The sequence below is a fragment of the Spea bombifrons genome, chromosome 4 (assembly GCF_027358695.1).
Source record: "Spea bombifrons isolate aSpeBom1 chromosome 4, aSpeBom1.2.pri, whole genome shotgun sequence".
Lineage (NCBI taxonomy): Eukaryota > Metazoa > Chordata > Amphibia > Anura > Pelobatidae > Spea > Spea bombifrons.
Window position 1 is genome coordinate 72,396,637 of NC_071090.1, and position 22,637 is coordinate 72,419,273.

A 22,637-nucleotide genomic window follows, 5' to 3' on the forward strand; every position below is an offset into this window, starting at 1 on the left:
GTTTATCCAAATGTACAAAGATTCTCACCAGTGCAAAGTATCAGACTTTTATTAAACTATTATGATACATTGGTGGTAAAAAATACATTTCATGACCTGAGTGAGTACCTGTATTATTCTCTAGGCTTTCGGTTTTTCAGATACATTTTTCAAACTCCGTTCTGCAATTAATAAAATTATTTTTTGTAGAAGTAAGAGTTTTCCCCTACATCAGCAGGATGTCAACTATTTTTTCTTAAGAATTTCAGTCATTTCTGGAACCGCCTAAAAAGGAAACAAGATAGGATATAAACAAAATTGATAAACCTGGGTAAAAACACGTTACTATACAAGATTTCCCATGACAAGAAATGTCCCGTCGCATGATATTATATGCAGAAATGCTTTCTGTTCAATACACAGTCCTGCAGTGATAAACGGTATATTATCAACTAGCTTTCAGTATTGTGTCTAATATCACTTGTATCAGTAATTCTCATTTCTAATGGTTTATTTATGCACATATATCACTCTTCCTTTCGCCTAGAATAAGAATCAAGGCACCCCTGCAGTCACCAGGAAGGTGGCAAATTCATCATACATGATCTACTTAGGAGTGTTGTGAAAGCTGCCCATTGTGATCTCAAAGTATGTTTTTGTGTATGTATGAAGACCTTGGAATGAGTGACAATACCCCTACATAGCAATGACTGAGGCCACCGGCCTAGAAATACTACATTCTACCATTACTACTGCATTGCATCAGCCTTGCGTGAATATCCCCATGGGAGGGGACAAGGTGTCCTCTCGTTCTTGCCACGTTCCTCTTTGATGAAAACATTCCTTCAATTATTTATAATATCTACGTTTCCATCAGGTGGAATTAATATGCTACTGCAAAATTTATCGAGGAAATTGTCTACATGTTGTATCCTGCAAGTGGCCGTGTCTTGGATCCTGCCAGCAGGCGTCAGTTCAGGAACAGCATTAAGCGCTGGCACTCGCCACCTGCTTCCCCGAGCAGACAGGCAACAGGCACATAGGGCCAAACATGTCCTAACCGGTTAACTGCAATCCTCTTTCCCTTTATACACATAAGGCAATATAACTGCATGGGACATATAAACTTTCCAGTATTCCTAAATACTTCTCTGAAGGAATAAATAATATCCTGTACATTGTGGAAATCTACTTTCACCGCGAAAACATAGAAACTAGTAGTATATTTTTCATTTGCAAGGCAGGTGAAGCTTTAGCACTCATATTTACAAACATGATCGATGGCTATAGCTTTTGCCCACGTTACGCAGATTTTATTTAGATGTGGCATCTAAAGGACAGACAGTAAACCATTACTACTTAGGTCTTCTAACCTAGACTTTTTGATTAACTTTGGTAGTTTAATTACAATTATTTATTGTTTTATATAGCACCATCAAATTCCATAGCGCTATACAACGAAAGGTAATTTTACAATAACCACAATTAACTTTAATGAGGATTAGCACAGCAGATAACGGCAAACAACTTTGGAGAATTAATTACCTTAAATAAGTCTGCTACCAAACCATAGTCTGCCACTTGGAAGATTGGAGCCTCAGGATCCTTGTTAATAGCTACAATGGTCTGAAAATAAAAGGACGTGTTAACGTCAATGACCAATGCCTACAGGCTACATACAATTACCGAGGACTGCTCAGAGTAATTTGTTATTTAGGATTATTTTCAGATATATATTTTTGCTACACAATTTTTACACTGCAGCATTTCTGTGTATTTCTCTACAGGGTCTGTACATATCAATACATGCAGCATTACCTTGCTATCTTTCATCCCAGCCAGATGCTGAATGGCCCCAGAGATCCCAACGGCAATATAAAGCTCCTGCAAGTAGGACAGAATGATCCATTATAGAAGCAGCTGTACACGACAGAAGTACAGGACATCAGTTTATCTTGTTACTGGGAGGCAGCGGACAGCACTGACACCTTTTCGGCTCAAGGCCCACATCACAGGAAAACAGATTTGCACAAGGTTACGTTACAAAGCCATTCTTACCAAGGCAACACTTGGGCCACTGCCATAGAAAACACTGGAATGTTTCGACCGACCGACTGAACGAGAAACGAGTTTGTTTTACCTTGATAAACATGGCTTATATTTAATTTATTGGACATTTTAAAGGCAGAAATCTATTTAATAAAGTGGGGATTCCTTACGGTAACGTTCTTATTACTTTAAGAGTAGGCTACCATCATTATGCCAAACACCCCGCTCTCCCAATCACGTTTGTATTTTGATATTTAAAGTTTCGGTCATATCTCCCCTCTCCTTTGTCTCGAAGGTAATGCACCACACCAATATGTTTCCATTATATATATATATATATATATATATATATATATATATATATATATATATATATATATATATATAACATCTGTCCCATTCTAATATCAAGAAATCTCCAATATTGTAATAAATTATTGTATTATTTGTAATTCTAAAAAAAAAACGTACTGATCAATATATTAAATATTTGGAATATCACATGCTCACGAACACCTTATGGTTACACATTCTTAACAGGTACCACATTGCACTTTTCATATAGTATCCGCAGAACATGTCGATACAACATTTTGCAGCTTCTACAAACACATCAGGAGGTCACAGAGAGACATATAACATGTATGTGAAGATGTCCACAATCTGTACTACCGAGAAGCGGTGTTGAAGTAAACAAAAATAAGACATGTGCCTCTAGTCTGTACACATAATACACATAATATATTTTACTGCCAAATCATGCAACAGTCTGCTACAGGGCAGATATCACATCAATGTCAAATCCAACAAAACTGCTTTCATTAGTTACATCTTTCAGAAATTCCTTTTCTTTACAGCAAAATGCGTAATTTCTTTAGAAACAATTTCCTAAGTATTCCCTGAGCATTTAAGACCTTCTTAACCCAACGATCGTGCATTTCATTGATAAATGCAAGAAAAACTTACAAATAAAAGTGTACAACACTGTCCTGTCTAACAAAACTAAAGACGTTAACCTTAGTCTGTGATTAGTCAAGCCGTATTTTCACATTATTGTTAAAATAAATCAACAGAAAGCACCACACATCACATTTTCATATGAGCTGGTAATAGATTCCTTAGAAGTAATTGAAGAATGGAAGGCGACCCTATTTTATTTCAAACGGATCTAAAATTGAAAAATCCAGGCTGCTCAAATAAAGTCCATAAAACTTAACAGAAACAGGTTTTTCGGAGCAGCAGAATGTGGAAAAATCCTATGCATAAAACTTTAAGGAGATGGGAGGAGGGGAACGAACCGAAGGTGGGGGGCAATCTTACTTTCTTATTAAGCCCCTTAAAAAGCTCTGGGCTGACAGCCTCCTTCATACTGAATTATCCGGCTCAGCCTTTAACAGCATTTGCAAATTGATTCGCAAGTCCTTGGGGGAGCCGGAAAAACATTAAATTGCTGTAAAATATTCATATGTCAGTGCATTTAGCTGAAAGCAGTTGATGTTCTGCTCCCAGGGGGTTAAACGGAAAAGCAATTTGGCAAGCATGTTTTGGATCCCCCTTTAATCTTGCTAATTAACCCTTTTAGAGCCAGAATGATAGACTCATTGTCTATAAGCAAGTATTGGAGTCCATGTATCAAAGAACCTTCCACACAGCCTTCAACTTGCCCTTACCCCTTCCGTCTCACAGACACAGCTATACACGTTACAGCTGGGAATTACCAAAGGGACAGCACGGACTTTCTAGGCTTCTAAGACGAGACGTTTAAATGCAAGCGTCACTCAGTTTTAGAGATTGACATGGTAACCATTTAAAAATGGCACCGTTAGTAAAGCAGACATGAATTCTAGTGAACCTTTCCAAAATTTCACTTGGCTTTTGAACACCCTTTGAATGTGACTGGTCCAGTAATGTAGTGCCTACTGTACGACTGTAGCAGGGAAACCATGTCTCTAAAAGATGTACAAATGTCATCACAGAGGCTATAGAGGGAAGTAAATGTTTATAAAATGGTTGTTATGGGAATCATTAATCTGCTTTACTGGCAATGGTTTTTAAACATGGATTTCAGCTAGCACATTACCATGAAGACTTGCTGGGTTTTTCAGATATTTAAATAACAGTACCATTTCTAGAAGGCTTCTCCATGCTGTTGCCCCGAGTCCTTAAGTCAGATCCAGAAAGGTCCCTGGTATGGGTCTAAGCAAGGGTGGTTCAGGCCATAAATGAAATAAGTCACATTACCATTTCGGAAACTAGGACAGAATAATATTGAGTATCCGTTGCCTTTGTACCTGGCCCACTTACACTTCGGGGGTGCTTACAATGCAGCATTTTAATACGGAGTGCTAGGACATGTCTAAATGTATTAACCTCTATCACTCCGGTCAATTAAATAAACTTTTGAGAGTTGTGATTTCCAGTTCCTTTACTTCACTATACATTATGGAAATCCAATCTGCCACTGACTGTAATGCAACATACTTACTGGAGCAACAATTTTTCCTGTCTGCCCAACTTGCATATCATTGGGGACAAAGCCAGCATCCACAGCGGCACGAGACGCACCAACTACGAAAAAGGAGAATGTATATTTATTTCAACTTGGCAACAGTGCAATAGCGCTGCACATTCCCTACCTTTACTTGATTACCCAAGGATGATACAGATATAGTACATGAAGCGATATGTGAATTCAACTTACAATACATACAGACTACCTAAAACTTTAAAATACAAATACACAAATATCTTTAAATATGTATCATTCACAGCTCGTATTGTATACATTTTACATAAATACACCCATTATAGGTACCTTACCTGCAGCGTGCAGCTGATCCGCCAAGTCGTATAATAGTTTGAAGTTGTCACCACTCTTCAACCCTCGACCTACAAATGGGACAGGAATATGTTATATACCAGGAATAAACCAATACGCGTTAAATAGGTCTGGCTTTAAAGTCACAGTTTGTCTCTCTGTAAAATATTATCTAAAGAGTAGGGCTTACAATCATTCCTGGCACTTTAAGGATAGGTACACACAACAGCATGCTACGCTTTTATACTGAACCTATCCAGCTCCATATGTACACTAAAGTACATGATCTATCACACCAGTGGCTATAAAGGTACACTGGAGGCGCAGTCGGGGGATACAACAAACAATCCTCAGATACAGAAATCGGCTACTAGTATGAGTTTATTATTAATCCCTTGTTTACTTGCTCCTAGTATTCGTTACACAATACTTCTGAGCAATTTCCAGACCTCTCCATTACAGGATTACAGTGACTTAGTAATATACTGTATTGTATATATGATATATAGGAAAGCACATAGCGTTTGGTGCGCTAAAGATTTGAACGCAAGCATGTAAAGCAGTCCTCTCTTACCTCCAGAGACGACGACTTTGGCACTTGTCAGTTCTGGGCGGTCACTTTTGGTCAGACTTTGCTGAAGCCATTCCGACAGCCCGACCGGTGCAGCGGGGGAGACTAACATTGAAAAAACATTTGTACTTTTTTAGATTACCTCCACATACAAACCTTGGTGTCTGTATATCTATCTAGATTAAACCACAGTGGTTCCGACTGCAAATCCCATCGTCATTTATAAAAATTATACGGCAAGGATGGTTGGCAAGGCCCCGCTAAATGTCCCAATTCTGGCGAGTCCTTTCTAATACAATCACAGCTTACCATGATACTATACAACTCTCCTGCAACTTACAGCCCTCTTTGGACTCAATTCATGAGGCATCTGTATGGTTGGATGGTTTATATGCATGTTATCCAACACGCATATAAATGTTTTTAAGGTGCTGCTGAGATAACCCCAAATACACATGTAAGAACTCGAGAGAGTAGGTGTTTGAGGTGGCTCAGTATATGCCGATGTCAGTGCCTCACTCCCAGAGATATCTAGTAACCTTTAGATATAGTAGCAACATATTGTTTGCCTGATTACAGGACTACCAAAAGGGGGAGTCATTTTAGAAAGCATTTTCGCCTTTAAGAACCAACAAAATGGTCTAGCTGTGAGGTAGGTGTCCTACATAATGTACCCCAGTCTTACCCGTCTCTAAAGTGGCACTTCCTCCTGAAGATGGAGCCACTTCAAAGGATGTCCCTCTTACCGTGAACACCTTCACAGCCTCGTCACATTTTACAGTACACAAGGCATTCCCTGCAAGATAAAGGAATAGCTGAGAAAAGGAGCAAATTCTAATGGTTTAAGCACAGTAGAAAAGCCGTTCACTTAAAAGGGTTTATAGCCCCTACTGGTGCTTGGTCAGAAAATAATGCAGTCACAATGGGGCACTATTCCATGACTACCCCAATGCTGCGATAATCCATAAACAAAAGAGACCATCACCAACAAAACAGAAAGGCCGTAAAACAGTCGAGCACAATGCACCAGAGAGCTCCCGCTAAATGGCATTTTACAGTTTCATCAGCGTTTGAACAAGGTGTTTCGCTGTTACATTGTATTGGCTTTATCTACACAGTTGACAGAAGCAAAAGTGACAGGTTAGAGCACACAGGACCTTCTCTCTACAAGAGAACACAGCAGATGACGTATTGCACAGCCTCTATGATCCTTCATAGACACACAGCGAGTAGTTCCGGCTGGGAAACAAAGGCAGCTTCCAAGGGTAAAGTATCAGAGATACTGAGATAAGCCAAGATGCTAAAGGGTGTTGGTGAGCAACATTGAAAATCTTAAGCAAATACCATATTGGCTTAAATATAGGCCACACCCGATTATAGGCTGCACCCTTATGGTTTGGTGCTATTTTAAAGGAATATATATATATATTTTTATTTACATTTAATGTATGGTAGGAGGCTCCCACCCTCCTTACCTAAACTTTAGTGTTGCAACATGGATGTAGATGCGGCAGATGCGACCTCCACTTCCTGCACCAGTCTGCCTCATCTACATCAACGTTGAGAATCAAGAATCAGGGTGGAACTAAAGTTTTTGCTCGTGTTGCCGGGGGACCGCATTTTCGCTGGACCGCACTACCGGAAGCGCTCTGCAGTCTTCTGATCCGGCCTTCCAGAAAACCTGGAGAAGGTAAAAATGCTAAACCCCGATTGTAGGCCACACCCCCACTTTAAAGATTTAAATTATGGGAAAAAAGCGCGGCCTATAATCGGGCCAATACGGTATATATATTTCTCTGTATTAGTTGGAGTATTTATCTAAACATACTGGTCGGGTATTGTTGATACAGAAACAGCGTGCTGGGGATTGTTACCGGATATATGATTTCACAAAATAAAAACTAATTATATTCAAAAAAAAAAAAAAAAAACATTAAAAAGAAAAGCTTAAATAAAAAAGGAAAAAAATAGATCTTAATTCTTTTTTTGAAGTGTAAGCTGACTGATCCAGCGATATTACTACAGGTGCGTGATTACGTGTAACAAACACCCAACGGGATTTCTCAGCCTCAGGACACGGATTGTATGTTGTAGCGACGAGTTCCCAAAGCAGCAGAAATTATTAATATTTAACAGGACATGCGGGGACGGGAGTACTCGACACAACTGTGTGTAAGGATACACAGGGAAAAGGTCTGTGCGACAAAAGGACACAATATAGACAACGTTGTTGGGGTGGTTTCTACATTATTTTCCATATTTATAGTAAGTAAAATGTATTAAATGTCTATTCACTATTTACTTTTGGAATTGTATTCATCCATGTTGTATAGCAGGTTTCTTAAACCTTGCCAAGACATGAAAAAGTCCCTCAACTGCAACATATCTACCTATGGGTACAAGTTAACCCACAATATACAAGAGCATAGAGCATCTACCTATACAGTCTTGCCAGTTCAGAAACTTTTACTTTACATATTTTTCTACGTGTATCAATTTCATGCCACGGTAGCTTTGGCCAATACCGCTATATCCATTTTCTTATTGACTTCTCATGACAGATCCCGATAACCTTGTATTGTTTCTACAAAACTCTGCCTTCAGAGTTGGTTGAAAGTTGCCCTCCTAACAGAGACCTTGCCTGGGCCAAGTGACAATACTGTGGCCTTTGCCCACAACACTTGGCTGAGGGATGTAGACTCTTTCTACAATACTTGGTTGAACAGTTGGTACTTTGTTATCCTCAAGAGACACCCTTAGGCACAGATGGGTACTTTGGCAATTGCTGAGCTCTTTAGGCACAGCTGGACGCTTGAACACTGCTGTAGTACCATCCTGGGATATTCACCGGTAGAAAGCAAGTGGTATTTGGCAAGTTTTATCTTCCATTATAACTTTGTTGCAATGAACGGTTTTGCTTAATTAAACCCAGTGCTCTTGAGGGGTTGCAGACAAGTGTGTTAAACGAGCACCAGTGAGATTTCAGAAAACAAGAATAATAAGGCAGACATGCAAAAAACCATGAGAAACGGTCTACAGGAAAGAAGTATGTATACAAATTATCTCCCCGAACAAAGAAACTCATCCTAAGGAAGTTACCTGTCCAAACCTACCCTATTTAAGAAGTTATTCCCAGAGCAATGATGAGCCCATTCTATGGAACCAACCGGTGCAAACTTTTTAGGCAATATAGAGACATATATGCAGTATAGTAACGGATATTAATTTAAAGGCCAATAACAATAAAAAAGTCTGCGTACGCTTGTTAAGGTCATCCCTCACAATGGAAAAGATTTAATTTTTTTGCTAATAAAACAAATGTTGCAATTTCCACAAAGCAATGTTGTGTGTTATTCTAATCATAAGCAACAAGGTGATTTTATTTCCAAGTAACTCATTTAACTAGCCTGCATTTAAACAAATAGGTTTTCATACAGTTACATATTTGCAACATAGTAGGTGCTGGTGCACGCTTCAATTGATTGCAACAATAGTGTTTTCCTGCCACTGACTGGCTTCTTCAAGTACTTTCATATGCATTGTTTAAGGGGCTCCCTGGGACACAGGAGTGTCCCTTTAAACAAATAACTCCTATCTATTTGGATTCACTGACATAATATACAGTATTTGTAGGTTTGTGTGCCAGTTTGGCAGAGACAGTGACTAAAGTTGATGGTAAAAGGCCAGAATTCTGAGTGCTCTTGGTGGTAGTAGAGATCCCCAATAGTGGCATAAGAGCATTAAAGTTTGATGCAGTGCTCCAAAAAAAAGTTACAAATAAAAGTTTTGTTCAAATGGTACATCACTACAGAGTGGGCAAGGGAGGTGTTTTTTTTGCCTACTACGCGTCAGGGGTGTTATTTCAGACCTGGTTATTTATATGAAATACAGATTAATTTCTTACCAGCATAGATTGTCCTCACAAATGTATCTGGAGACTTAATTTCTATGACATCTGATACAGGAGCCACATCAAGCTTTGCTGCTACTCTGGGCAACAAATTCTGGGGAAGAGAGGATTCAACATTTTTATTTATTTGTATTATAAAGAGCCATCACTTCCCAAATGAGCAACAGGGCTAATCAAACATTAACAGTAGCATACAGCCTGCTTACCTTTCCAAAGGCTGATGCTCCAGCAATGATGTGTGTGAAAGCAAATTGCTTCTGGGCTTCCACAACCAGTGGGGTCAACTCCTCTGGGAACAAAATATAGAGTCCTTGTTATCTGTAGCACAGATTAACTGCTTTTATAAAGCAGTAAATAGTTATGATATACATAATGCATTATAGTGAGAGTAACAATAATGTGCATTCTTCTCAAAAACATGATTCCATTGGCCGAAAAGGCAACTTTCAAATCCCAGTGTTTTTACTACAATAGAAAAATTGAAGCAGAAACAATTATATACATGATCCTTTTCCACATGCTTTGAGTAGGTCTATGAGTATTATTCATGTTTTCTGACAGATGCCGTATTAAAATACCATCCCATGGTCGTGTGAGCTTAAAATCAGATAAACTTTCCTGTTTAATAACTATGGCCAGTCATTTTTCTTTTACAATTTTCACAAAACGACGAGTATCTTAGATACACTTGATTTTACATAGCCGACAGCTGATGGATTGTAGACGCTTGCCTATTATCTCTGCATGGATCGACACCAATCAGCTGAGAGCGGTAATAGCGATCCCCTCTGCCGATTTTGGTAAAAACCATATCACTCCCTACAGGAGTAGTAGGCGCCTTCAGCCCAGAGGAAAGCATCTTGTAAGTATTAAGGGACAGAAATAATTTTGGCTTCTTTAGCAGCACATCAATATTCTTATGAGTAAGGAAGGGAAGAAAGAAACACATCAAAGGTGAAGATAATTGCATTTTGTCGCACAGAGAAATATGAGAAAAGCAGACCAAAGTAGTAGATCTAAAACACTACATGCACAAGCTATGGAGGAAAGGTGCTGAATGACATGGGAAGCCATTTACATGTTTCTCACCTGGCAGGAACCCCTTGTACACATCATGCTGCGCTACGAACAGTTTGGAGACACCCTGCACCTTTGCAAGTTCTTCTGCTACCTGTAGCGACAAACGTTACACATTCTACTTTCACCATTTATAAATGGCGCAGGCTATGAAATGTTTTACATATAATAAGATACCAAAACCTACACAAAGCCTCAGCTTGATGCCGAGTTCTACAAAGTTATGATGCTAAAATATAAGCTAAAAAGGGGCATACATGATTCTATTAACATTATCAAAACCACAGAATTGGGATATTCCTTATAAATGCTTTCAAAAAGCCTGTAACTTGAATGATCCATCCATTTCCCTATTTCCGGCCCTGTTAGAAAATATACTACAAAATGTTTTTAAGACGTATTTTATTTATACATTTTCTGCCATTCCTCTATGGGTTATTATGACTTGTTTTATTGCGCTAAAACACAGTGACACCCTAACCCCAAGCACTCAAGCTCTTAGAAAAAAGGGGTCACCATGGAGGCGCATATGGATCTGGGTCCAAAAGAGGTATAAACAAGACTGTGTGTTACATAACCCTACAGCCTCCATGCAAAGTGGACGTTTAGCAGGAGGTCAGACCTACCTTAGAGCAGTTATTGCCGGCCACCAGACAGGCCACATCACCTCCTAGTTTCTGTGCAGCAGATATTGCACTGAGGGTAATTGGGGTCACCTGTTGGGTGTCATGTTCAGCAATAACCAGAGTGCTGAGTAACCTGCGAAGGGCAGAGGCCTGGAGGAAGAAAAAGCAGCTTATTACATATGCGATACGGGAGATAGATTATATAAATTCAGCGCGTTTATCAGAAATAACCCCGTACTCTCCCGTCTCCAATGCGTGCTTATTAAGACTCTTTCATTACCCCACGCTGCCCGCCGGTTGTCAGGGATCGGTACATGACAGCCTCACTGTCGGACACAGAGGTGACCGGGGTTGAGACGATTTCAACACGCGACAAGATATTAACAGAAGGGCGCAGAAGAATGACATCATATACGTTCTATACACAAGAGTCCCGATACATATATCACTCTTTGTCGCCGCTTTTTTCATAGAAAACAAATGTGAAGGATTCGTTACACTTATTTTATGAGTTGATGGCTGCCGTGATCAATTGTATGTTACTTAAAGTGGCGACTTTGTTTGCAAAAAACATTCATCGTGCTCCTTGTTACATGTTTGAAAGAAACTGCCCAATTCATATTGTTCTGATATTGACAGTCTTATTGGCTTGGTAATAAACAATGATCTGCTTATCAAATCACAAATTTAGCATCATCCACAATTATTTTGTTATTCTGAGAAATCCTTTGTGTGTGGGCAAATCACAAGTCTTAACAGTGTTTCAAGAAAGCTTCTACATTTATAAATATTTTATTTGGATTCGATAGATCAACACAACTGCACCATTGGAATACCGACCAAGAACATTTACAGTTCAGCGGAATCCAGGTTACAGTGGATCATTTGTATACTTGGGAAATTTCAGGGTTTTTGCCCCAATGTCATTGTGAAGGGGCACACAGTCTGGAGTTGACCTCTTTGTGTTCTACACAGCTATGATCATGTATAAGGCTCCCAGATGGTGATTTTGCTACCACTATGTTATGGTTGATTGATACCCCTGTTTGCACACAAGTGACTCAAATGTATCTTATAAATTATATGATTTCCGCCAAGACCGGTATTAGAGCCATTATGTAAACACATTTAGCGACTCGCCAAATAAAATCTTCACCAAAGGCTATTAAAGGGTGGGTCAGCTCAATAAGAAGGACCCCAGGTATCACCATGTGGGAATGCTAGCTGTCCAGAGAAAACGTACACAAGTGTTGTGTATTCTCTCATGCTCCAGGATACTGGTGATCTCATCAGCTATGTTTTTCAGAAAACATATAATTTTCACATATTGCATATCAGCCCCAGTCAGGATGTGGTGTCATATGTGGGCTTTCTGTTTCAACAGATCACAAGGTGCAGGTGTTTTTTGATAATAAAATAGACCCCATACCTGGCCATACTCACCTTTAGCTACTCCATCTTCCAACAACAGTAGACACCTGTAATATTTGAAGGTGTCATGTAGCAGCCATATGCTCGTGCAAGGGAATCAATTAATCACAGCAGGGGATCTCAAATGAACCATCATGATTAATTCATCAAACCCTTCTGAGATCTTGTGGTTGTTGCAGCCTGCTAGGCATATGGGTGATTGCTCTAAAGGCCTTCATAGCCTAGTGTCCTTGGACCAGATGGGGATGGGGAAGCATGATTGCTGATCATTGATTAAAGCAGAGTTTGGTCAAGAGGGGGATACAGTGTTGGAGGGGGGCGGTTTCAAAACATTGCCTACTCTCCTCATCTCTTTAGCCTGGATCAGTAGTGACGTAACCATAACCCATTGTTATTATCACAAATATGGAGATAGCAGAAAGCGTAACAGGCCGCAGCTTGCTAATTTAGGGTTATCTAAGTTGCCAAAGTGGAAATTTGCAGGTTAAGGTGCCCCTGGGATACAAGGCTTAAAACTGCATGACAGGTGATCTCTGAAAAAGAAAAATTCAGAACTTAAGCATGTGCAGCTTCAAATGCAAGGAGCTAAACTTGTAAAGAAAGGACAGGAGTTTGTAATGGGTAATGGGTAATGGGTATAATAGAAACATGGTGGGATGGAACTCATGACTGGCCAATCAATTTCTATAGTTACATACTTTTTAGAAGGGATCCATTATAGAAAAGTGGGGTCTATCTATATGTGAAACTGGACTTGTGGGTAGGAATGATCAAGAGAGGTAGAGCTGATCATGCCTATGAACAACTACTCAAAGTTTTAATTACAAGAGATTATATCAAGTTTGAAATAAGCCTACCAGAAATGGTGCCTTGATGTATTGTACTGAATTTCTATCCCATACCAAAGTATGGGAACATTTGGGAAACACTATCTATTCTACAACATGATGTTTTCGAAATGCATTTTGATAAAAATCAATTAGCCCAGGGAGGCTAATTTTAATTTGCTATGGTCTTCAATAAACTGTGTATACATTTTTTCAAATTAAAACGACAGAATAAGGCTAGGTTTCCACTTGGGTTTTTGTCCGGCGTTTTTTTCTTGATGAAAAACGCCAGGAAAACTGCCAAGAAAACTGCCGCTGCATTTACCTGCGTTTTGGCGTTTTTTCTGCAGTTTTTTGTGGCGTTTTAGCCTTTCTGTGGAAATTGCTTTTTTTGACCTTAGGCAGTTTTTCCAGCCTTTACAAGTTAGAGTTTCACCCAGCTAAAAGGGATTAGGATAAATGGCAAGTATCTGCCCTCTCCTGATGTCATTTACTTGGTAGACCCTTTTGTCTCTTTTCTGTGGTTTGTAAGGCATGCTTTATTTCGAATGTCTGCTCCTCTGGGAAGATTGGCCCCAAATGATGGTGCAAATTGTTTGCTGTTGCTTTTGGCACGCAGGATCCAGTCGCGTATGTTTGTTTGTAATGGCATGTTTGTTCCAAATGGTGTAAAATTCAATATGAACCAGTCCAGGACTTTGTTTTGTGTGAAACTGTTTGTTTTCAGCCTATTTCTCGTAGGACACACAGATACTGGGTCCATCCTCTGCATTGTAACTGTGGAAAAAACGCCATAAAAAACGCCAAGGCAATAAACCCACATGGCTTTTTCAGGCTTGGTTTCCATTGGGGTTTTTTTTGCTAAAAACGCCTATAAAAACGCCAATAGCGCCACCTGGCGTTTTTTTGTGAAAAACGCATGCAGCCAGATGTTAGCTGTAATTCAATAGGAAATCGCAAAATGCCATTTCCACTTGGCGTTTTTATGTTTAGCGTTTTTTCAGTCCTCTTTGGCGTTTTTCTGCTTTTTTGGGCTCTGTGGCAGTTTTTCAAAATCGCAGCATGTTGACACTCTGGCGTTTTTTGCAAGAAATCTTGGCTTTTTTTCTCCAATAGAAGTCTATGGGAGAGAAAAAACGCCATGAAAAAGCCATGTGGGTTTATTGCCTTGGCGTTTTTTATGGCGTTTTTTCCACAGTTACAATGCAGAGGATGGACCCAGTATCTGTGTGTCCTACGAGAAATAGGCTGAAAACAAACAGTTTCACACAAAACAAAGTCCTGGACTGGTTCATATTGAATTTTACACCATTTGGAACAAACATGCCATTACAAACAAACATACGCGACCGGATCCTGCGTGCCAAAAGCAACAGCAAACAATTTGCACCATCATTTGGGGCCAATCTTCCCAGAGGAGCAGACATTCGAAATAAAGCATGCCTTACAAACCACAGAAAAGAGACAAAAGGGTCTACCAAGTAAATGACATCAGGAGAGGGCAGATACTTGCCATTTATCCTAATCCCTTTTAGCTGGGTGAAACTTCTAACTTGTAAAGGCTGGAAAAACTGCCTAAGGTCAAAAAAAGCAATTTCCACAGAAAGGCTAAAACGCCACAAAAAACTGCAGAAAAAACGCCAAAACGCAGGTAAATGCAGCGGCAGTTTTCTTGGCAGTTTTCCTGGCGTTTTTCATCAAGAAAAAAACGCCGGACAAAAACCCAAGTGGAAACCTAGCCTTATGGCGTTTTTTCTCTCCCATAGACTTCTATTGGAGGAAAAACGCCAAGATTTCTTGCAAAAAACGCCAGAGTGTCAACATGCTGCGATTTTGAAAAACTGCCACAGAGCCCAAAAAAGCAGAAAAACGCCAAAGAGGACTGAAAAAACGCCAAACAGAAAAACGCCAAGTGGAAATGGCATTTTGCGATTTCCTATTGAATTACAGCTAACATCTGGCTGCAGCCGTTTTTCACAAAAAAAACGCCAGGTGGCGCTATTGGCGTTTTTATAGGCGTTTTTAGCAAAAAAAAAAACCAAATGGAAACCTAGCTTAAAGGTAGACCATTTTTAAAACAAGCATGCTAGAAAGTGAATGTTTGCTGTTTGGAAACATCATATATGGAGGATGATCTGGGAATTCTTGTACGAAATAAACCTTCCAGCAGTTGATCTAAAATAAAAGAAAAAGGTTTCTTTGGGTTAGTTTAGACATTTGGGGTAGTTTAGATATGGAATACACTGTCTAGGGATATTGTTGTTGACCGATTCAGTTCATACTTTCAAAAAAGGTTGCATTCCTTTCTAGAAAACACAGTCTTTTGTAGTTAGAACAACTTAACTTTAGCATTGATATTGTTGACCCAAAGAAAGATATATCTGCCTTAGGAACCCCGAACAAATGTTGTACTTTGAGACATATTGAATGAAAATCTTACTTAGTTTTTTGGGGTTATTTTGTGATCCTTCTTCTGGATCCACAGATAGGAATACCTGGAAGTGTTGGCCCTGATGGGCTTTTTTGAGTAACTATGTATCTATGTGTTGAAATACAGTGTTGGAGTTTAACATATACCCAAACACATATTTCCCACTTTTTGTGTCTGGTGTGGTTTTTCTGGGATTAAGGCAGGGCTACATAGAACTAGGTCAACTATTCTGAACTCATGCTACGTATTATATTTATAATTGCCAGTTACCTCTTTGACAGTAACAGGGACTTTTATCCCACTAGCAGGCTGTCACAAACAATTACCTAGTTCTCCTCTGTCCTGAACATGAGCATTCCCCACATCATAGTAAAAAGGCCAACATGCAAATTGGGCAAAAGGGGTTATTACAATAAAGAAATTTGGAACCCAAATTACTCTATCCATCTTTTCTAAGAGTTCAGAATGTTTGCTGGGTATGAGTATAGCAACGGCGTTCTACTCCTCAAACTGTTACAATAATATGTGTAAGAAAATACCTTTTATTAGAATTTGTACACAATTAATATATTAATGTATATAAAGAATTTTCTTTCCATGGCTATCATTGTACAGTTCTTTACCTATATTAATTATGTGTATATAGACAGAATAAATGTGTTTAGAAATTAGATAAAATACAACATGCTTCTACTGAGTATCTTTCCCAAGTTTATAAAAGCTTGGAAATTGACAAAAAGCCTTGGTACTACTTTGCTTCTGAGCAGCATCTTTATCTCACTGGCCGATTGAAATTTTCTTAAAGGAAGCTAACATTACGTGGACATCTATGTTCTGTTGCCTCAAGTAAACAGCAGAAAATGAGTTTATAGAGTATTGTTTGCACAAAAACAAGACATAATATTAAATGCCTTACTTGGTTACATAAACAGCTAGCAATAAGTTACATAAGAATCAAAAAATTTCAAAACAAACAAAAGTGCCCTTCTAAGCCCATTTATAATGTTGGGAACTTTGGGTAAGTACACTATATGACCACAAGTAAATGGACACCTGTCCATCACACTATATGAGTTTGTTGGTCATCCCATTCCAAAACCATGGGCATTAATGGAGTTGCCCAACCCTCTGCGGCTATCCACAACTGCCTCCACTCTTCTGGGAAGAGTTTTCACAAGATTTTGGAGTGTGTCTGTGGGAATTCAGCCCATTCAGCCAAATGAGCATTTATAAGATCAGGCACTGATGTTGGATGAGAAGAGCTCTGTCCAGGCCACTCGAGTTCCTCCACACCAAACTCACCATACCATGTCTTTATGGATCTTGTGCACAGGGGTACAGTAGTACTAGAACAAGAAAGCACCTCAAACTGGTGCCACAAATTAGGCACTATGCAACTAGGTAGGTAGCGTCCTCCTGATATCCACCAAATCCAGATTCTTCCATTAGACTTCCAGATAGTGAAGTATGCAGCTGGTCAGCCATGGAAACCCATTTCATGACGCTCCTAACACAAACTGCTTGTGCTGATGTTGCTCCAGGGGCAGTTTGGCACTCTGTAGTGAGCGATGTTACATAGGACAGATTTTATGCTCTATGCTCTTCAGCATTTGGCAGCCCTGCTCTGGGAGTGTATATGGTCTACCACTTTGTGGTTTAATGTTGTTACTCCTAGAAGTTTCCACTTCACAATCATATAATTTACAGTCAAGCAGGGCAGATATAGAGGCAGAATTTTCATGAGCTGACTTGTGGCACAGGTGGCATCCTATAACGTTTAAAGTCACGGTTCTCCACATGCTTGATGGTTTATACAATGAATAAAAAACCAGAGTAAGTGTTAGCTCTATTTTCCAGTGTGTGCTAGGGTTAGATGCGTTATCTTCTAATTAGGCTGTAGGATGAGCATTAAGTGCAGATGGGGTCATGGATTAAACCATTATGAAATTAAGACAGATGGAAGTACCTTATTATCAATAAGAAGAGATTTCCCACCATCTGCATCTAGACATAGACCTGAACTAACACTAGGTTCTCCAAGACTAGCTTTAGATTAGTGATCATTATGTTTTAAATCGTAAAAATCTCAACCTTTTATACATAATACACATAACGTTCGTATGGCTATTGCTTTCTGTGTACAAAGCTCCTGGGACATTGGGATTTTAAGAGGAGATTATACGGACTAATAAAATGGGTTATAGGCATGGGTTATACAGCACAGTAGAAGGTTGTTATAGGAAGAGGTTTTAATTTGTTATAGGAAGAGGTTATACAGGCCAGTAGGTGGAATTATATTGAACTGTAGATGAAGTCGTGGTTAGTGGTTGGAAGATTGGTAGGCAGCAATATAGAGAGAGGTTCTATGGAGTAGTAGATGGATTTATAGGGAGATTATATGGAGCAATAGGTGGAGTTATATGGAACGTTTACGTGAAGCAGTAGCTGGAGTTATGGTAAGCCGTTATATGATTGTCAGACAGCATAACATAGAGCGGTTATATGGAGCAGTAGATGGAGCTATAGGGAGATATTATTTGGGAGCAGTAGGTGGGGTTATAAGGAACAGTTACATAAAGCAGTAGGAGGAGTCATGTAAAGCCAATATATAATTGGCAGGCAGCATTATATAGAGAGGTTATATGGAGCAGTAGATGGAGAGGAGAGGAAATACAGATTTAGGGAGAAGCTAAATGGATATATGGCTGTTTTTTTTTCTTTTCTTCAAATATAAAGACTGTTGAATGGAACAGTAAAAGTAATTTTAGAGATTGATTTGATCTAAGATTAGATGCTACATTGTGTTAGTTGACCTCTGCTTGGATATTTTCTCCTTAACTGGATTGTCCTTCATTTGTACAGTAATTATTCACTGCTTCTTAAATAATGTTAATATAATGTTAACATGGAATCATGGACAATTCTCACTGGAAGATGGAATTTTTGTTTTCATTGTTGAAGATTGGAGCCGTATTTGTATTATAAGATCTTTTTGTTCATTAGTGAACAGACTGTTTTTGTTATATTGGATTTTGACAGCTTATAGAACAAGCCACAGTGATAAGAAATGTAATTTGCTAATTGGGCGTTGAGCGTGATTAAACTTGTTAAGATTAGTTGGTTAGTGTATCCATGACTATTGAGTATTCTTTATTGGAAGATGTTTAGTCCCGACTCATTAATCCCAACTATAAATGGGACAGACTGTTGCTTTGATAAATTCATATTGTTACAGGGCATTAGGATTTGGTGTGACTTAAATGTCAGACTTTCCTATTAGTTAAATGCAATGGACCTCAATCTTCTTGATAATAGTGGTCTGTATGCTCCAAGGGATTATCAAATGGCTAATTATGGGCAGATTGCCATTAATGTGATTATGGATTGAATATTAACCTAATTTAAGATTGATCTCAACATTTTTCGGCTGCTGCTTGTGGTTAATTGGATTGAAGACCCCGCAGACAGCTTGCAGAAGAATTTAGCAGTTAATAGTTTGATCTCTTTTCTTCTCTGTCTGAGGTTCACCTTCCACTGGCCTGTCAAATGATGAGATAGGGAAGCAATATTATAAAGATTGATAAATAAGAAAACGTGTTAAAAGGCATCTTATTGCTTTTTAACACAATAGCCCCATGTACGATTATATTTGATGATGATGTCATAATTGTATTGTTTTTCCTATAAACTTTCTACAGGGAATAGAATCTGACCCATCATAATATAAAGCAACATTTCCTTGTGTGTTGGGATCCCCAGTTACTGGGAGGTTGCAGAGCTTGGGGCCTGTCTGCAAGCTTTCTTTTTAACACTCTGAATTCATTATTTTGTCCCACTTGAAAGCAAAGTAAAAAAAAACCATATAAAATATTCACATGTGGAAAACATTGTCAAAGTGACATTTATTATTGATACATCCATTAAGGATCTTACTCCATCCAATAAACACACAAAATGTAAACAAAAGTATCCCACACCATAAAAAATGCCCAAGAGGGGTTAATTTGTGGTCGTACAAAAAGCTGCCCTGATTCCATCTTACATATGTAGTGCAGGAGAAATAAGTTTTACTTTTGGGAATGCTGTGTATGGGTTATTGTCTTTCGCTCCATCAGAAAAGGAACCTATCATGGTATCCTAAAGGTAAGCAGACAATGCTAATTGAAATACGTCTACATTTTAGTAAATAAAATCCAGTAAGTATCCATGTGCAGGTTATTATATTCATGCATTGTCCCCTCTGGCAATAGTATCTAATGCTGCTCCAGCGTGGGATATATCATTTGAAAGCATGATTGCAGTCACTTGATTTTCTATCTTCTAGCTGAGATTATATTATTTCATAGTGTTAATAGCTTGCAATTGATTAGACAATAAACTACTGGCCCATGGATATGTTATTCTGTATAATTATTCATGCCTCTGTTTTGGGTATATTCACTAAAGAGAGAGTTTGCATGACATTTGTGTTTCAGCTTCTTGACATATCTTTATGAAAGCCCAACTCCAGGCAGCTTCTGATACAGGAAGAGTTTAGCTGGCCATGTATAATGTATAGTTAACGCTGAGATTTCTTAAAGTAACTTACTTTACCCATTGAATTATGCATTATACAGGGTCAGCACAGCCCTTCTTGCTGGAGAATAGGGATGGCCCTTCATAATGAGTAGTGACATGAGGGAGTTGAATCCACAACTCTTCTAGAGAATAAACCCTTTAGTGACATTTTTATTTGTTCGTGGAGGAACCATATGGGTCTATTGTATTAATTAGCAGCTATGATTATACATTTGATTCTGTTATATACTGTTATATAAATAATGAGGATGAACATTAAACATTATTTCTTTTGTCCAGTGGAACAGATTTGTTGCCAGTATGTCTGCTTTATAAAGGGTTGTTGAAAATAAGGACTATTTGAAGCATTTTTTGCAAAAATTATTAGATTTTAATGAAGAAATTTGAAAGCTGAAATACAGATGGAAAGGCCCATATATATGTGTGTGTGGCTTTATATACATCACAGTCTGCTTGGACATATAAGGAGTCCAGTAAAATGAAAAGCTCTGGAGTCATAACATCTTTATTTTAATAAATAGAACAATGGGAGCAGTTGGAGCTTTTAAATTTATGATACGGATATGTAGAGTTAGTAAATTCATTAAATACAGTATATTTACAGTACTGACAGGGAAAGAACACCAAATGTTCACCTTGAGGAATTATACTGTAACAGTGTATAAGTTCCCCTGAATTCTCTGGCCCAAAGAACTCCAATATGACCCAGTAATACTTACTATAAAACTGCCCAGCCAAGGCATATATATATATATATATATAAATAGGAACATCTGCTGAGGGAGAGGGAGTTACAAACTGCTGGAGGTAAAATAGTAAAATAGCAAAATACTATCATTATAAAATGCAATATATGCCAAAAGAATATTCTGAAATGCTTGGAAGGCTGTATATAAACCACAATGTTTGTTATTTATAAGAAGCGTTCAGTGTCTTCATAAATGATTTCATACATTACCAATTGTACCCAGTAGAGGGCGCTCTGCAGCCAGACGTTCATGTAGTATACAGTATATGTAGTAAACGAGGTTGAGTTTTAGGGGGTTGTGAGAAATAACTTAGCATAAGTTAGATAGCAGTTTATGTACTAGAGCATCCCAAAAGAGAACATGTGTACACCATGCATTCTGATCCAAAACACGTTTACAGGAAGAGAATGTATAGTAAATCCATTTAAGAATGTCACTGAAGCCATTCTTACTATTGAAATCAGAGGCAGCTCTTCCCTTGTGGGGGGTAATTGTGCTATCTATAAATATAGGTGATGAGTCATTGGAAGACCCATGATTCCAGGCTGGGAGTGGAGGAAGCATTAAGCTGGTTCCAGTTCTGGTTTGGCTTTGTCTCCTTCGCCTCCCATCTCCCAGGCATCATGTATGATCCCAAGTCTTATGTATTGGGAGAAGTTATGGTGTAAGTGGTAAAAGAGGCACAGGGCATTCTGTTGTGATTGGACTAGTTTAGGTGTCCAATCCAACCAAGACAGTGAGACTCATGTGCCTCTCCTGGACTTTCCCAACAATGCCAGGACACTTTGAAGATGTGTAATTCACACAAGTTCTACAATTACTCTGTGATGCTACCCAATGACAGTCACATATGGGACACAATGGAACAGCCAGAAGACTGCCTTGGTTATTGTGGTTCCCCTTACAGTTTTGTAATGGCTTCTAATAAATGAATACGTTTAACACCTCCCTCTAAGATACAAGTGCAGCAAAAATGCCCGCTGTCCTTAAGAGAGTTAACGTTATATATATATATATATATATATATATATATATATACCGACTAGTATATATATATTCAGTGACCTCCATTATGCTCATTGTGAGAAAAAAAAATCTACTTAAAAAAGTTCAGTTTGCCTCTTTGGGTCACAGTATGGATTTGCTCATCACCATATGTAATAACATTCAATAAAATATTGCACAAGCGAATTATCCTCAATGATGTATATCACTGATATGCGTCCTATGAGTGAATTATATATATATATATATATATATATATATATATATATATATATATATAACATATTTTAATGTATACGATATATATATATACCAAGCAATATAAATCGATATGTAATTGGTATTCTAATTATAACTCTAATAGATATAGGATGGACTTGGTTGTTTAAAAGCAATTATAATGAAGAAGTATGATCATCAAAACTCATTTTATACACACAAATTATCTAGATTACCCGAATTGTCTAATGTTTTGGGAACCTATGATGAAAAATCTGGCACTTCAAGAGCAGGCTGCCCATTTAAACTGCCGTCCAATCAGCTTCCAACATGTCTAGCCACGCCCCCCTGCCCTGTCGCTCGAGAA

The 22,637-nt window shown here is 38.5% G+C and overlaps 1 protein-coding gene across 1 annotated transcript; it reads right to left on the reverse strand.

The window, feature by feature from the left end:
• Positions 1-31: 31 nt before the first annotated feature.
• On the reverse strand, positions 32-11,399 carry ETFA (electron transfer flavoprotein subunit alpha). Its single transcript, XM_053464569.1, has 12 exons — positions 11,311-11,399; positions 11,027-11,180; positions 10,417-10,494; positions 9,534-9,616; positions 9,322-9,421; positions 6,103-6,213; positions 5,421-5,522; positions 4,849-4,917; positions 4,514-4,596; positions 1,798-1,863; positions 1,525-1,605; positions 32-264 (listed from the first exon to the last, which is right to left on the reverse strand). The coding sequence occupies exons 1-12, from the start codon at positions 11,344-11,346 to the stop codon at positions 226-228; spliced, it is 1,002 nt and encodes a 333-aa protein (XP_053320544.1). The 5' UTR covers positions 11,347-11,399; the 3' UTR covers positions 32-225.
• Positions 11,400-22,637: the final 11,238 nt, after the last annotated feature.

Bases quoted from the DNA above. Each gene is read 5' to 3' on its own strand.
- ETFA (XM_053464569.1), bottom strand. From the start codon at position 11,346: ATGTACCGATCCCTGACAACCGGCGGGCAGCGTGGG. The intron at 9,422-9,533 runs GTAAGCAGGCTG...TCTCTTCCCCAG, and splicing joins GAGCATCAGCCTTTGGAAAG to AATTTGTTGCCCAGAGTAGC. The intron at 4,597-4,848 runs GTAAGGTACCTA...CCTTTTTCGTAG, and splicing joins GGATCAGCTGCACGCTGCAG to TTGGTGCGTCTCGTGCCGCT.